The 16,633-nt window shown below is 51.7% G+C and overlaps 4 protein-coding genes across 4 annotated transcripts; 1 reads left to right on the top strand and 3 right to left on the bottom strand.

Annotated features, from left to right (window-relative positions):
• Positions 1-3,236: 3,236 nt before the first annotated feature.
• On the top strand, positions 3,237-5,567 carry UCRPA7_1488 (putative flavin-containing monooxygenase protein; the record flags this gene model as incomplete). The annotated part of the gene is made up of 6 exons (XM_007914068.1): positions 3,237-3,614; positions 3,715-3,971; positions 4,066-4,135; positions 4,682-4,823; positions 4,890-4,938; positions 4,997-5,567. 6 exons carry the CDS (start codon positions 3,237-3,239, stop codon positions 5,565-5,567), a joined length of 1,467 nt encoding a protein of 488 aa, XP_007912259.1.
• A 3,142-nt stretch (positions 5,568-8,709) lies between these two features.
• UCRPA7_1487 (putative acyl- dehydrogenase protein) lies at positions 8,710-10,723 on the bottom strand (the record flags this gene model as incomplete). Its single annotated transcript, XM_007914067.1, has 4 exons — positions 8,710-9,203; positions 9,267-10,008; positions 10,095-10,405; positions 10,609-10,723. The coding sequence occupies 4 exons, from the start codon at positions 10,721-10,723 to the stop codon at positions 8,710-8,712; spliced, it is 1,662 nt and encodes a 553-aa protein (XP_007912258.1).
• Positions 10,724-12,487: 1,764 nt separating this feature from the next.
• Positions 12,488-13,826, bottom strand: UCRPA7_1486 (putative dna-repair protein rad2 protein; the record flags this gene model as incomplete). The annotated part of the gene is made up of 4 exons (XM_007914066.1): positions 12,488-13,006; positions 13,061-13,622; positions 13,673-13,677; positions 13,728-13,826. The coding sequence occupies 4 exons, from the start codon at positions 13,824-13,826 to the stop codon at positions 12,488-12,490; spliced, it is 1,185 nt and encodes a 394-aa protein (XP_007912257.1).
• A 1,086-nt stretch (positions 13,827-14,912) lies between these two features.
• UCRPA7_1485 (putative high-affinity nicotinic acid transporter protein) lies at positions 14,913-16,043 on the bottom strand (the record flags this gene model as incomplete). Its single annotated transcript, XM_007914065.1, has 1 exon — positions 14,913-16,043. The coding sequence occupies one exon, from the start codon at positions 16,041-16,043 to the stop codon at positions 14,913-14,915; it is 1,131 nt and encodes a 376-aa protein (XP_007912256.1).
• Between the last annotated feature and the right edge of the window lie 590 nt (positions 16,044-16,633).

Here is a 16,633-nt window from a genome sequence, read left to right as displayed (position 1 = left end):
CCCCCCCCCCCCCCCCCCCCCCCCAAAAAAAAAGCAACGTGGATACTCGACAAAATTGTCGTCTATTTGTCCAGGAGTTGAGCCCTATTGCGCCTGCCTTTGCTAAGCATAAGATTAGCGACGAATTTCGCCTCTAAGAGTAGCAACAATCTCTTAGACACTACTCATGATAACGCTAGTGATTTCACCTCCGATAGTGAGTACTCCACTGATAGCCAACATGTCGAGACGGAAGGAAGGCAGCGACAAAAGATTCCGGTATTATCTCTCACGCTTCTTCACGCTTTCGAGTCGATTGGCTTGCTGTACCATTATAGTTCAATATTTCGTCGCCCACGACTTGGTGGGAGATATTTACACTCAAAAGCCAAAGATGCAGCCCCAGATATTCCTTACTATGAATTTTCTCACGTCCAACAAAAGTTGAAAGAGTGGCGACAACCTGCAACTATTCAATCCGAAGCTAAGACTCTTGAAGACGAAGACAAGTCAACAAATCTTATAGAAAACACTCAAGCTCCGCCGACTTCGTCAACACCTGATGAAGGTATTCTATGCTTGCGGCTGTCGGCTGCAAATGCAAGACGCCGCGATCAACTAAGGTACTGGAATGGTCACCCTTTTCGTGTAGATCAGGACTCAATAGGGCATGAGCCCCCGGGTGACGTTGGTCCAGCAGAGATTCAAAGCATAGGGCATATTTCAGAGAATCGATCCTACAAATCTAACCCGACAGTTCATACTTTTTCTTCTGTTGCTCGTTCCGCCATCTTCGAGAGCGATGGCATTGCCGGAGCTTCACGGACCACATACGCCGAGTCTACAGTCGGAGACTCCAAATCAGCAAAGCGGCTACCTGCCGTCCCGCAAGTTTCGAAAAACTCCGCGTCTTTTGAGTGCCCATTCTGTCATATGACTCTCGAGTCTGGGGCAATGCAAGACAGAAACACATGGAAGTGAGCTAGTTTACATGTTTTCGTTGCCGGATTCAAGCATGTTAATCAATGTCGAAATTTTAGGCGGCACATTTTTAGAGATCTTCGGCCATACGTCTGCACTTTTGCAAAATGCAACAACCCAGATAAGCTATACGCTACGAGACGAGACTGGATCTATCATGAAATGCAAATCCATAGGCGTCAGTGGAACTGTCGACTTTGCAGCGATACATTTCTTTCTGGTGGCCAGATGGCATCCCACATAGAATGTATGCATGCAAATGAATGTGACAAAGGCCAATTGGATATCCTTCTTGAAGTCAGTGAGGGCCCGGTAGACGAGTCACTTTCCCAGCCATGTGTCTTTTGCAGTATTGAACTTCCCATCAAACGCTTACTGGAGCACATAGCGGGCCATCTCGAGGAATTGGCCATATTCGTTATGCCTAATGATGCGGGTAGCGACCCAGCGGCGGAAGAGTCATCTGGCATTCTCTCTTCGCTTGATTCCGCGGATGATGATATATCAATTCCCGATGTGGGATACGTCAATCCAGTGGACGTGATAGTGCCAACAAGTAATACAGAGCGGCTTCGCTATCTTGATACCGAGGACCCGAGTCCAATCGATACACCAAATCCAGTCAGTGCGGAAGTACCGATTTCTTCTATTTCCGGCCACACTGCTGAAGAAAGTCGAACTGGTCTAAGCGCACCACCGCCATCAGGAACGTACGAGTGTGAGGAGTGTGGGCGCGCGTTTGATCAAATCCACAAACTCAAGTAAGAACTAAATGAAGCGTTTATTTGATGATGATGAAATACTGACAGCGATCATTCAGTCATCATAGAAGATACCATGAGCGACCACACGAATGTCCCTATCCTGGGTGCGGCAAACGATTCGGGACTAAGACGCATTTAGATCGCCACATAAATGATAAACATGTTATTCAGAAGAATTACTACCATTGTACGGTTGGCGATTGTCCATACTCAGAAGCAGGTGGCAAGCGGTTCCCAAGAAAAGATAACTGGAGGCGACATATGATACAGAAACATGGCATTCACGCTGAATATGCACCAGCTCAAGCTTCATAAAAGCGTTCAAACTATAGTATATTGCCGGCTAGACATAATTGTAGAGTTCAGTCACATTGAAATGCCTTGTCAGGTCACAGCATGCAATTGATCTCTTATCATATGATCTTAATATCGGCATTCGTATAGTTAGTCAGCCGCAGCTGCGTATGCTAACGAGTTTTCTCCCAATTAGCAATCATGGTCCAGCATACCATCGTTCTCAAATCGTTCCCTAATTTACCAGGGAACCCTTTTGCGTAAACCGTACAAGCGGGAAGGATTCAGGAGCGACATTTAATCCTAGCAACGAACTAAACAGCAACCGGCTTTACATGGGGAAGCGGAATTAACGGAGAAAAATCTTCCCAATTAAGCAATCCCGCTATTTCCGTCTACCACGACGGCATGTGTTGCGCCTAGTCAAGCAGGTATTATTAGCTGTATCTTTGCATGAAATGTACCAAAGACTGTCATTAACACTGAGACGAAACATATTCACCTGTCTCTCTCTCTCTCTGTTTCTGATACAACAGAAGGTTACTAGTCACATGCAGAAGATGATTTCGATAATGAAAGTCTACAGTTGTGGTTAATTCATTTCTCCACAACTGATGAACTCATTGTCTCTTGAACACACCGGCTAGAAGGCAACTCGTGAGAACAAAATAGCTAAACCGGACCTAGTTCAATCCTTTCAGGTCTAGCGATGCATCCTCTTGAGCTGCTGAGGCACAGTAGGCTGAGGCACAGCAGTACGTCCGGACAGATTCTCATTCCACTTACCTGCTGAGGTAGTACACGTATGTTCGCATGCCATGCCAAGGATTTAGAGGCAAATGAAATTGTACATGCAGCGATTTACAGCTTTGCCGTGTTTTCTATCGGGTAGAACTTGTCAGCTTCACCCACACGAAATCCCAATAGAATTATTCAGCTCTCACCAGGGTTAAGCCGCCGATACGATAGCGAGCTACCGGGTTGTCATCCTACGGTTGAGGCGCCTTAAACAGCTTTATGATCCAATCATTTGCTCTTTGCTAGGACTGATTATGTGGGTTATCCGAAGCACTCAGACCAAGCCCGGAATCATATAGAACATCTCTTCACCCGACAACGCTCGCAAAGAAAATCAATTCATTTCCACTGTCCAGTGACATATAGCTAAGCTCACAAGTTTAGGAAAAGCAACATACTATTGTACTGATCCTCCAAGATATGTCTAACAAATCAGGGTTCAAGGAGGAATACCCTCCCAAGGCCGACTTGCGGAAGCTGTATCGACCTCTGCCCTTCATCACTCCCGGAACCGTCAAACCAGATCTAGGTAACGATGAGATTATGAAACAAGTTGGTTCAGTATTGAGCAACGTCAATGCTGCCCTAGAGAATGGTGACGCGCCAGCTCTAGAGCAGTGTTTCTTCAGTGACCAAGCCCACTGGCGCGACATTTTGGCACTAACATCGCACTTGCGAACATTTTCTACTCCGGCTGGAATTGTTGGGGCACTTCTGGCGACAAAGAAGCTCAGTGGCTTCTCTGGGGGTCTTCGACTTCAAGGCGAGCCCAAATTCGTGCCCGCTACTCCTGTATTGGTGAGTTATCCTCGTGTTCCTGGCTTCCTGCTTTTATTGCGATGGTATCTTCGATCTAGCCCTACATACATGACTTTTTCTGATATATCATCCCTGGTAGCAATTTATCGATATCTGGGTCACTTTCAGGACCAGTCGTCCTGCAGCAACATGTAATGGCCGTATCCTCTTGTTGCCAGTTAAAGAGACCAAAGACGACCAAAACAAGATAACATGGAAGATCTGGACATTGACAACGCTCATTGAAAACCTCGATCTCCAATCCGAGGATGAGTCTCTCCTCCGGTCCCCAGGAAAGAGCTTTGCTGGCGTTGAGGAGATTGAGATTCCCGTGTTCATCCTCGGAGGCGGCAATGCGTAAGTTCTTTATCATTTGACCCAGCCGCCGCTTAGCGAGTGACAGGTTGTCCATCTTTGAGCCCCATGACTAAGATCCCTAACAATGACTCAGTGCCCTAAGTCTTGCAGCACGATTAAAGGCTCTGGCCGTAGAAAGCGTTATTGCAGAGCGCAATCCCCATGTAGGCGACAACTGGGTGAATCGCTATGATTGTCTCCACCTCCATCTTCCAACAACCTCGTGTGAGATGCCATACCTTAGTAAGAGCACCCACGGCATATCTGAGCTTTTAAGTCTTCATTTGCCTAATATTGACGTTGTCAATTATGCTAGGTTATCCGAAGGAATGGCGAGCGCCACACTTGCTTACGAAAGATGAGATTGCGAAATTCACACGGGAATATGCCGAGACGTTCAACTTGAACGTTCTCACTTCTACGAGGCTGATATCTTCATCGTATAACCAGACAACGAAAAAATGGACGGTAAAGCTTCAGACACCGGAAGGGCAGAAGACGGTCATTACAGGCCAGTTTGTACAGGCAACAGGCATTGGATCAGCCATGCCATACATACCAGAGTTGTCAGGCCGGCAGAAGTACCAGGGTGTCAGTATACATTCGGCGCACTACAAAAGCGCACATCTACTCGCAGAACAAGGTGCTAAGGTGGGTCACCTCTGCATACTTGTTGAGCACCGGAACATGAACTCAATCTGCTTTTCTAGTCAGCCATTGTCATTGGATCTGCCAACACGGCCTTCGACATCATGAAAGACTGCCACAGCGCAGGGTTGCAAACCACTATGGTTGTGCGCTCTCCGACTTACATATTCCCTGTCAAATACATCAACGATGCACATTCTTTGGGTGTGTATGATCTAATGCCGGTAGCTGCCGCCGACCGCGCGATGATGACACTTCCAATGGTGATAGAGGGCCAGTTCATACACGGTCTGTTTGGTCACCTCGCATCTCTGGAGCCGTGAGCATTATTATATCTTGGATTGTTCGGAGATCTGGCTCGACTAACATGGTTCCAGAGACCGCTACAAAGCACTTGCTGATGCGGGCTTTCCTGTCATTGACAGCCGTCATCCGGATGCTGACGTCAACCACCATCTGAATGAGCGTGCTGGAGGTCACTACGTGGATGTTGGGCCCGCAGTAAAACTGATAGCTGACGGAAAGGTAGCCGTGAAGTCCGGCGTTGAGCCCAAAGGGTTTACAGCAACTGGCCTTGTCATGTCAGATGGAAGCACTGTTGATGCCGATGCCGTGGTATGGTGCACTGGTTTTGCGGACAGAGATGTCCGCGGTACTGCGGCTGGTATCTTAGGCGGCGCCGATGGCGAAGGCTCGACAAGCACAACTGGTAAGGATGTCTTAGGGCCCTGGGACGTTGCGACCCGCCTCGATGCAACCTGGGGCGTTGACGCCGAAGGCGAGATCCGCGGTATGTGGAAGCGTCATCTGCGCATGGAGAATTACTGGGTCATGGGCGGCCATCTACCACTTCAGCGATGGAACTCTCGGGCCCTTGCGCAACAAATCAAGGCGTCAATTGAAGGAATCCTACCACCTGCATATCGAGACACGCCCGGATCTTCGTAGAAAGTACGATGTTCAATCACTGGTCATGCGTGCATGTCACTCACAGAGCATATTGATGGTTGGCCAATCAGAGACCTTAGTTGCTGAACACATTTTTCCTTGTAATGAGCTGAAATAAAGTAAACTAAATCCATCTCTTGATGGCCAAAACCAATAATGTGACGTGTGAGAAGCCAATAACCTTGTGATGTGCTTCTAGTTGTAATCAGAAGTAGCGTGACCGTGTGTTGAGTACATCGTGCCGAAGTCGATATAACCAGCTGTAGAAGTAGCGCCTTGTGTGACATCCGTGAACAACACATTCTTGCTTTCTTCAACAGGCACGAATGATATATCGTGGAAAGGTTCTTCCCTCATGTCCTGGTTATACCACCTTGTTATGGGGTTAGCCTCGTTCGTAGGAGATGAACCCGGATCTGGGCTTATGCCACTCTGCGAAGCCTTCGTTTGAGGGTCCCAAGACCGGCGAATGGGCTTATGTTGAGTCTCTAGCACTAATGTCAGTATATATTGACGGCTTAGTGAAGGAAAAGACGGCCATACTTTTAGGTCTAGTATTCAGGGCCTCCTTAGTCTTCTTCTTGGACTTTCGATCGTTGCCATGCGAGGATGATGGAGGTGCAGCATCCTCACTCTTGACCGAGAGGTGGTCATTTGAGAAATTCTTCCAAATGTTAACAAACATACCCCTCTATGCCATGGATTCGTCTGACGACGTACCTTGGAAGAGGACATGTTTCAGGTCTTGAAGCTAGGCCTTCAGCAAAGTCCAGTACACATGAGCACGAAAGTCTCAAATAATAATATGACAGGTAAACCGGCGGCCAAGAGAATAGAGTGATTTGATGCGGCTATGTAAAATATGAGTGAGATTGTTCGAGTGTGTTTCTCGAGGGCTTCACCTGGAGATATCTTGCAGACAAGACGCAGGGAGAGCACTTGGATTTATACACGACTTTGTCCGGGTTCGCCGTCTCGCACTGAAGGCAATCCATCATGATCTCCCGGCCGCAAGCAAAGCGATTCAATCGAGAATGACTGTGGAGAATTGTAGTGCAGTTGCTGGCGCAAGATTTTGGACATGGCCAATCATGGAACAGTTGGAAGTAGATGGATGCCCGGCTATTGGCCGGGCTTTGAAGCCATCACCATGTAAAAGGCGGAGTGGCGTAGAGTAGATCTTCTGGGCATCTGTATAATCAAGCAGCGGAGGGAGGCTCGCTATAAGATTTTGGACAGAGCCAATGAGAGAAGGGGGCCGCCGATGACCCCTGCGTGGCCCGGGACCAAGCCACGCCTTACAGCAAACAGGCAACTGACGCGGGGTGGAGGCGCTGTGAAAACAACATGATTACTCCTTCTCAGGAGACGTCAAGGCTTCGGGCGATTCAGGAAGCCCAGATCGACAGCGTATTGCTGGTAACAGAGGATCGAGGCCTCCCCACACACTGGAACGGTGGCACTCAGCCCGCTGTTCCCTGCTGCGTTTCGCTCTGGCGGAACCTGCAAGAGTTTACGAAGCGAAGATTGAGCGAGTAGATTTTCGATGCATGGGGCTGCATTGAAGAGATCGGAATGCAATACTTACCTACTATGCAGTATAGATACTGTGGTCCGTGCATGGAATGGCCAGTCTGGCAATTTGAACGCTAATAAGCTGGAATATAAGTACTATCCAAGTAGGTTACATGAAGTCCAAAGCCAACCATGTAGCTTCCAGATTTTGGACACAGCCAATGTAAGTCGAGGCTGTGGGGATCACTTTGCTCCTGTGTAACCCACCAAGAGGTGGCAGCATAGAGGGTTGACAGCCAGTCAGTCATACTGCCTTGGCCCAGGTTCTTTCAGACTTGAAACAGCCCTCAATCTACTCTGCTGGAACTCATAGGCTTTCTTTTTTTCTTACCTTTGGATTTGATTCCATAGTTCGCTTGCAGACGTTTCCCATACATCTCCACGATTTCTCCTTCACTCCTCAGCATCTCTCAGAGGTTGCGATTTAGTTACCACCTGCGAAGCTCTCAATGAAAAAGATTGGAAACAGCCAGTGTCACTCATTGCAGTAGCCTTGAGTCCTATGCCTTGGACCAGCCTTAATGAGAGGATTCTCGAATATCTCTTGAGATCTGGCTTCACCGCCTGCGAAACGGCGATTTTTCAGGCTATCTGGCACAAACGGCTAGAGCATTTGTCCACAGCCCTCCAGCACTCGCCTCAATACATACACAAAAGTTCTCTGGCCCCTACCGGATTGAACCGCATGATTCACGATGACCGTGGAAATGTTGATCAAGACTCTGTACTATCTATCATAGACACGGTGTACGATGTCGACTACGATCGTGTCGATTTAAACAATGTTGAAAGCTTATGTCGTGCGAGGGAACGTCGTGATAATAGGGACCTCGACGAGTATATATATACCGATTCTCGCACAGTCGTGCAGTTCGCTGCAGGCATTGGCGATTTGAAAATCATGGCTCATTTACTGGAAAAAGGCTGTGATGTGAACCAGCCGCCATATTTCTTTGGAGGTGCCACAGCACTGCAGGCGGCCGTCATCGGCGGCTTCATTGGTATGGTACAGCTTCTTCTCGATAATGGAGCATATTGTGATGCACCTGGTGCTGAGGAACTTGGCCGGACTGCCCTTGAAGCAGCTGCCGAGCATGGCCGGCTCGACATACTGGCGCTGCTATTAAGTCGCGGAGCCAGAATTGACGGGCCAGGACAGGTCCAATATGTGAGAGCCATCTACTTTGCCGAACATGAAGCACAACATGCCGTCGCACAGTATTTGAGGAAGAGACGAGAGTGGTCGGCTCCTGACCAGAGACTCTATGAAGGCTACAAATGTGTCGGATACAATGAGATGAATCGTGGCTATTAGCGGGACGATACAACACCTGACGGAGGGGCAGACACAATACCGTAGGATGATTTATTTAGATTCCCTGACGATCATGAGTAGACAGCCTGCTCATCGAAGCAGCTACCTTTACCTTGTAAAATTGGACGTAACTGGACTTGTTTGAATTCTATGCATCTTTCCTATTCATGTATGATATCGTAATAAACAAAAAGCTGTAGAAGTACAGTAGGTATGCCTCCCCCGCGTGTCATCCCCCCCGACAATCTCTTCTTACAGCTTCATCCCCATCGCCTTAGCCACCCTCAGCGATTGCCTCATGCTCAAATCCAACATAATCTCCTCACTGCCACCGGGGATCGCATACGCCCTCACATCTCTGTACAGCCTCTCGACCTTACCGCCCTGCCCGCCGCGCGAGTAACTCAGGCCGCCAAATATCTGGCTCGCCTCGCGCGCGCAGAACTCAAACGTGACGGTGCTCTGGGCTTTGAGGCCGGCGATGGGCCCGCCGAGGCGCAGCATGGCCTCTGTCTCGCCCATCTTCTCGCACTGGTAGATCATGTTCTCGAGCCAGGCGTACGAGGCCTCGATCTGGCGGGCCATGTGCGCGAGCTTCATGCGGATGACCGGGTGCTCGATGAGCTTCTTGCCGAAGGTGCGGCGCTTGTTGGCGTACTTGACCGACTCCTCGTAGCAGACGCGCGAGAAGCGCAGGCACTGGATGATGATGCCCATGCGCTCATGGTTGAAGTTGGTCATGATGACTAGCGGGCTGTTAACATCGCGCTACGTCTCGAGTTAAATTCGTGCAGGGGGGGAAAACATACCTCTGAAGCCCTGGTTCTCCTTGCCCAGCAGGTTCTCCACGGGGACCTTGACGTCCTCGAACGTGATGTAGGTCGTTCCGCTGGACCACACACCCTGGCAGTCCATTCTCCTCGTGGAAACACCGCCAAAGTCGCGCTCAATCAGCAGCAGACTCACGCCATTCATGCCAGGCTTGCCCGTGCGCACCGCGACGGTGAAGTAATCCGCCCAGATGCCGTTTGTGATCCACTTCTTCTCGCCATTGACGATGTAATGCTTGCCGTCCTCGCTGAGCTTGGCCTCGCACGTCAGGTTCGCCACGTCGCTCCCGGCATCCGGCTCCGTGATCGCCAGACAGATGCGCTTGTCGCCGTTCAGGATGCCCGGCAGGATGCGATCAACAAGACTCTTCTTGCCGAACTTGACCAGCGGCGGGCAGCCGATGCCGAACCCGCCAATGACGTTCCAGACGAAGCCGCCCGAGCCGGTGCGCGACAGCTCGTCGGTCAGCAGCATCTCGTGGAACAGGTCCCACTGCTCGGGCGCGACGGACTTGACCGTGTTGTCGACGTAGTCCTTCTGGTAGTGCATGCCCAGCAGGCCGGCGAGGTAGCCGCGGCGGCCCATCTCCTTGTAGATGGCGGCGGGGACCTCCTTCTTCTCGTCCCACTCGGTCACGTTCGGCTCGATCTCCGTCTCGACCCATTCGCGGACCTCGGCGCGCAGAGCGGCGTGCGACTCGTTGAAGAAGGGGGAGTGGAACTGCGAACGTCCGGATAATTAGCACCTTGTATTCTGCTGATTCTTTGCCACGCAATTGCTCGCATGCTAGACGGGAAAACACTTACACCTTGGTACCAGTTCGGATCCGCAAACGGAATCTGCTGGCCAAACGGCTCCAGCGCCTCGGCCTCCTCCTGGGAGCTGCTCGCCGCCGCCGCCGGGGCAGCAACCTTCTTCGGCAGCTCCTTTTTAGCCGGCGCAGCCACGGGCGCGGGCTCAGCGGCGGGTTTTGCGGCCTCGGCGGCCTTTGGCTTTGTGTCGAGACTGCCGACCTGCAGCTTGGCCTTGTACTTCTTGAGGATGCCCTCGTTGTGGTACTTCCAGAACTGCTTGGAGGCGTCCTTGCCGGCGACTCTTTGGAGGATCTTCTTGCCGCCTGTAGATTGGGGGTGCGTCTCGGTTAGCCTCGGTGCAGCCATTCAGGTGTTGTGATGTACGGCTTCTGTTACAGCGCAGCGCAGCACAGCAGAGCACAGCCGAGAATCCCGGTGCGGCGGGAAGGATTGGGCCCTGCATTGCGCACTGCAGCGCTGACAGACCGGGGGGCCAGAAGCGGCAGCAGAATAGCAGCGTACGTACCTGGATGATCATCTTGGAATTTAGTCACGTCGTAGACATCGTCGTCGATGACGATCCATAATGAGTCGGGCGTCTTGTGCGACGCAACGTCGCTCTGTGAGAAGGTTTTGGACATATTGTGGGCGGATGTCGTGGCGATGTGGTACCGGGAGTTGTGCGAGGGCGGCAGCGAGGACAAAGTCTCTATATATCTCTAGCACAGCGTGCGTACACGACGAATCTACAGTCAGGGAAGAAGATTGAGGGTATTCAGAAGGACACAGAAGAGAGAAAAGAAAGAAAAGAAAAAGGAAGAGCTCAAGAGTCTACGCAGGTTTAGGAACGAAAGCGCCGAGTCTCACATTCCTTTAAAGAGTGGCCCGGTCAAGTTCGGCAACGGGGCACCAAAAAGGTGGCTTTCACATGCTGCGAGCGGAGCGACGTCAGGTTCAAGAGAAAGTAACTACATGAAATCACGACGGCCGGCGGACGCACGCCAGGACGGGAACAGCGCTGGCCGCCGCCTCCCCAGACTCCATAGGCACCAGACACTTAATTGACGCCAAATTAGACCCAGCAAATGCGAGAATGGGCACATGGCAGCCCTCTGCATCCAATGGGAGAACGGGGAATGACATGCAAATGCAAGCAGGCTCGAGGAGGCAGGCTGCAGGGTGGATGAGCAGATGAGGTGCTGAATTCTAAGCCGCGGACTGCCCCTCAATCAATCAATCAATCGACGGGGTTCTCATGTACATACATACTCCTTGTACAGACATGGACTGCTCTCTCTCTTGTGGGGAAGGGTGCTTGCTTGCTCTGGCGGGAGACACACCAGACACTCCGTGGAGGATTCGTCTATGCTACTGCTTTTGACTTGGTTACTCCGATGCACTAGCTACCATTTGGCATAAGACCGCAAGATCTTCCTTCGAGCTCGAGCATCTGCCCTCTACACGAGTAGACTGATTGGGAAGCAGAGGCGACGGACGGGCGGCATTGTTGTCAATGGCCCGGTACCGGTAGCACAGGAGAAGCATGTCAGTCATGTGCATGCGCCTCTGGCCCAGATCAGATCAAACCAAACCTGCGTCGATGGTCGAGGCGAGTTTTTGCACGCGCATGTGATCGAGTCTCAAGCGTATTTCTGTGCCTGATGTCATGGAGATGTGCCGGACCAATCTGCTGGTGCGCATTTCGCATTGCCCGAACACACGCCCCAAAGAAACATGCCGAGGTAACGACCCCATGCTCTCCCCCCAATCACCCCCCAATTGTCCCCACATCTCGGCGCGCCGCAACGCTGAGTGATTAGTTCTGGAGATGGACCTGAAGCTGGAGTAAGACGACAGAAAGCGGAGGACGAATGCGGGCTGGCTGGTCTGGCTTATTGCTGAGAAGCCCCGAGAATGCATTCCGTCGACAGCATGATTGGTCAATAAGCAATGTCTTGCATTCCTAACATCGGAATACTGCACCCAAAACGGCGAGAAGTGGACTACCGGGTTGTCTGGAACGGCTGCAGTGCCTTGCATTTACTATGCCTTTGTTTCGGCTGCAATCGATCAGTCAGTTAATCAATCATGTGTAAGACAGATACATCGAGGAGCAGCTCATAGCAACGAGCCAACGCTCATTCGTCAGCCACCATCCATCCGCTTGCATTGTGCTCTTGTTGTTGAAGCCATTGTGCTCGCTTCTCTCTTTTCCGCCATCCTTGCCAGGCCCCCTTCCAATAACTCCTCGAGCAAACGCCAAATATACACACCACACAGCCTCTAGAAGATGTGGCGTGACATGATATCAAAGCAATCATAGCTGCCACCAAAGAGTCTGGCGCTGTCTCCAGCCAATAAACAATGGCCCGTCGAGTGTAAGCCACCCCGAATAGGTTGGCCGTCTATGCACCGCGAGGCTTGGCCTTAGCTTTGGCTTTCTCCTTCTTATCCTCCTTGAGCTTCTTCTTCTTAGCCTCGTTCTGCTCCTCCAGCTTGCGCTTGTGTGCCTTCTGCTCCTCCTCTGTCTTGGGAATTGGCTTGAAGAAGCCCTCCAGGCGACTCTGTTGGTTGCTCTTGAGATTCTTCTCTAGTCTCGCGGCGCCAGCACGCACTCGGTCCTCCGAGAAGCCCTTCTCGTTCACGAGGAATTGTACCAGGCCATCCGTGTCGGGCTTGTCCCATTTGAAGTCGCACAGCGGGTCCTCGGCAGAACGGACGTCCGGCTGGAAGAAGAGGTCGCGCGCATCCTCGTACGGCCAATCATCTGGGATTGTGTATTTGCCCTTCTTGTCGTTCTTGATGAACTCAACAACCTTGTCGAGAGTGCCGTGCTCGCGAATCAGCTTCAGCGCGGTGTTGGGGCCGACTTTGGGGATAGGATCGAGGTAGTCGCAACCGAGAAGGATGCAGAGATCGACAAACTGTAAATGCATGGGTAAGTAAGTGACGTTTTTGGAGCCATGGAACTTCTATACCTGTGCGCGCTCCATGTTCAAGCCAGCCAGGACCTTGTCTAGAAAGATCTCCTGGATAGGTTCTTTGCGCTGCTCGCTGAAGGTAAGATGCCGTAGCAGAATAGGTGAATCGAAGCAGAGGGTGTCCATATCCTCACTCGCCGCCGCGTAGACCTTGCCAGCTCTGGCCAGAACAGCACATTGCGCCTCGGCCTCAGTCGGCGCGATCAGGTACGGTATACCCATCAACTTCAGCAGCTTTTGGCACTCAGCGTTGTGCTCCTTTGTGACTCGGACGGTTCTCCGTGAGAACTTCTCGACATCCTCTGCTGTACCAGTCTCCTTGGCCTCCTCCAGGCCCTCGTTCGCCTCTTGCTTTCGCATGTAACGTCGGGCCAGCTCACCGGATTTGAGCTTCGGCGGGGCACCGTCAAAGACGTAGAGGGGCTTGATGCCATTGTCGACCATGCGCAATGTTCTGTAGAACATTCCCATGAGATGTGAAGTCGTCTCACCGCTCTCGTTCATGAGTTGTTGGCCATCGGATCGCACCGCAATCAGGAAGGAGTAGATGCTCATGGATCTGTGACATGGTAAGCTTCGGTCCGATCAAGTTGGGTGTAATTGACATACGCATCCTGAGGATTTTGTCAGTGATATCCAGATAAAACCTAAGGTATTGACTCACAATGGCAACCTTACGACCGAACTGATTCTTGATCTCGCCTTCCTTGATGGCATCCGGCGCTTCCTCCTTGATGATCGAGAAGAGCTGTTTAATACCCATCTTGACGGTGATCTGACGGGATTTGTTTCTCGCGTAGCTTTTGGGTTCTCCGAGCAGATATATGTGTTTCTCGATATCTGCTTGAGGAAGAGGTGAAGTGGGATTAAGGACGCAGGCAGAAAGCGTCGCTTCAATGGTGATGTCACGAAACTTTTGACACGCGCTGCACACGGAAGGCGCGACGCGATTTTTAATTGAGGTGCAGCGAGTCTGGGTGGGTAGTTTGGCGCTGTGTTAAGTGGGGTGGGGTAACCTCAACGGACATGAACAGGTAGGTGCGACTGGCCACTTTCACAGCAACACAGAAAAGCTGCCTCACACTGGAAGGAAGCTGCGACTGACGGGTGCTGCCTTCGGTTCTTTCTCTTAAATTCTTACACACATACATATTATATGCTCATTATAGACTCCAAGGTAAAGTGTCTATGTATTCACCAGGTTGAAGCATTTTGATGGCATTGTCCAGCGTGCAGTGTCTCGAGCCCCATTCTCTAGGCTCTGGCGATGAGGCATTCAGACTTTGCCTACTCCATCAACGAACGAAGCGGTAATGCGGGCTCTCGTCTCCTAGCTCAGCTAACTCATCATCCGACTGGCCCTCATAAGCAGCGCCAGCTCCGCCAGCAGCGTCCCTCCGCTTGTTTTCTCTCGTGAACCACACCGACATGAGTCCGTAGATGATTGTCGCCATGGCCACAAGTGACAGCGTCGTCGCGTGACCTTTGATGTACCGTGGCCCTTCAGCAGTGAGGCTAGAAAAGGGGGATCGCTTGTCAGCATTTGCATCTTCCGGGTCTGAACTTGTATTCGCGGCGCATTTGACTTACTAGATGAACGGAGCCATGATACCAGAGCAATTGCCCATGGTCAACTGCATGCCATTTGCTGTTGTCCTCTTACCATATCGTGGAGTATTGTTCGGTAGCTGTGGCATACGCTATCAGTGAGGAGCCCTTGTTTGATTCAAGAGGAATGACCTACCCAAGCCAGAGGCAGTCCGACCACAACATACAATCCCATGGCCACCAGGAAGCATCTTTATCCACTGAATTAGCAACATACCCCGTTCATCTAGTCTTTACACACTTACCCAAAGTAGTGCACTCCGGATGAAGAATCCGACACCAAAATGCCATACCCAACCACACTGACCGACCCGAATATCACACAGAAGATGCCCCGCTTCTGCATGTGATCCGACAGGTACGCAATAGACATGTACGTCGCTGCCCCGAGGAAGTAGCACGGCATCGTGAGCAGCTGGACCTGCGCGGCCGTCCACGTGCCTAGGCCCTTGATGATGGTCGGCAGGAACGTCGAGAAGCCGTACAGCATCGTGTCGACGCCGAACTGCGCGATGCAGAACGCCCACACCTTCCAGTCGCGGAACGCCTTGTTCATATCCTTCTTGCTGAACTCGCGCGCGCTCGTCGTCATCCCGTACTCGCGCGAGTGGCGCGCCACCAGCATCTTCTTCTCTGCGTCGCTGAGGAAGTACGCGTGCTCGATGTCATTGGGCAGGAGGAAGAAGACGAGCACGCCCAGGAGCACTGAGGGGATGCCCTCGATAATCATGATCCAGCGCCAGCCGCTCATTCCTGCGACGCCGTCCATGTGGCCGATGCCGTAGGCCAGCAGTCCGCCGACTCCGCCCGCAATAGCTGCACTGACAATGAGGTAGCCCACACGGAGGGCGAGCTCGTGGCGCGTGTAGAAGAAGGTGAGGTAGACGTTCAGGCCGGGGAACAAGCCCGCCTCGACGACGCCGAGCAGCAGCCGGCATGCAATAAGGCTGCCATACGACTGCACCAATCCTGTAAGCGTAGCAATGATGCCCCACGCAGTCGTGATGAACGCGATCCATATGCGCGGCGTTAACTTCTTCAGCACCAGGTTGCTCGGCACCTCGAAGGCAAGATACGTCACGAAGAGGATCGACACGGCCGTCTGGTACTGGTCGCCGTGCAGGCCGAGGTCTTCCTCGAGCTTATACAGTCGCGCATTGCCAATGTTGACTCGGTCCAGAAAGCTGAAAAGGTAGAGGCTCATGATGAGCCAGATCAGGTAAATGTCTAGCTTGCGGACCAATTTCTTCTCGATTGCGGCCAGGTCGGCCGGCTCCTCCGTCATGTCCAAGGGTCCATCCGGTACGCCGTTCTTTTCGGTGTGGGCCAGCTGCCCGGGGGCCTCCTCGTCGGTCTTCCGATCTGACTCCATCCCTGCCGTGTTCCCGGAGTGAATGTTGGTGGAGTGAGCGGTACTGAAACGGTTTGTGTAGAACCTCGCGATTGAATGAAGAAGTTTCAATGCGATCTTTCTGTAAGAGTCGGATTTTCTGAGTCGGGTGAGGAAGGCGCGTCTCACTTAAGCTCCAGCTGCCGCATGCGACAACGGTGAAATGACGTTTGTGGAAGTCAATCGACAAAGCTCATTCAGATGCGCGCAATTGACTCAAGCAGGACCCAGGAGACTCTTCACTTTTACAACGCAGCCGAGAGGGTGAATGGATTGCTAATCAAAGCAAGCAGCCTCAGCTATGCGTCACACCACATAATTAACATCAGACCAGAGCAGAACTTTTTCCGAGGGTTCACGGCGGCTTTATTAACTAAGCGTCCCTTTTTTTCTCCCACGATATCGACCGATGTTTGGGCGTCCTCCCCCACTCTTGTAGTGTACCTAGGTAGCTCCCGAGCTCGAGTCAAGGATTCACCAAATGCCAAGCTGCTTAGCTACAGGGGAGGTAAGCCGCTCTTATCAGCAATCTCGGACTCTCTATCACTTGGCACGCATCCATGATCCCAATG

The sequence above is a fragment of the Phaeoacremonium minimum genome (genome assembly GCF_000392275.1).
Source record: "Phaeoacremonium minimum UCRPA7 unplaced genomic scaffold PA7_03_scaffold_108, whole genome shotgun sequence".
NCBI classification, from domain to species: Eukaryota; Fungi; Ascomycota; class Sordariomycetes; order Togniniales; family Togniniaceae; genus Phaeoacremonium; species Phaeoacremonium minimum.
This window is presented reverse-complemented; position numbering and strand designations above follow the sequence as displayed.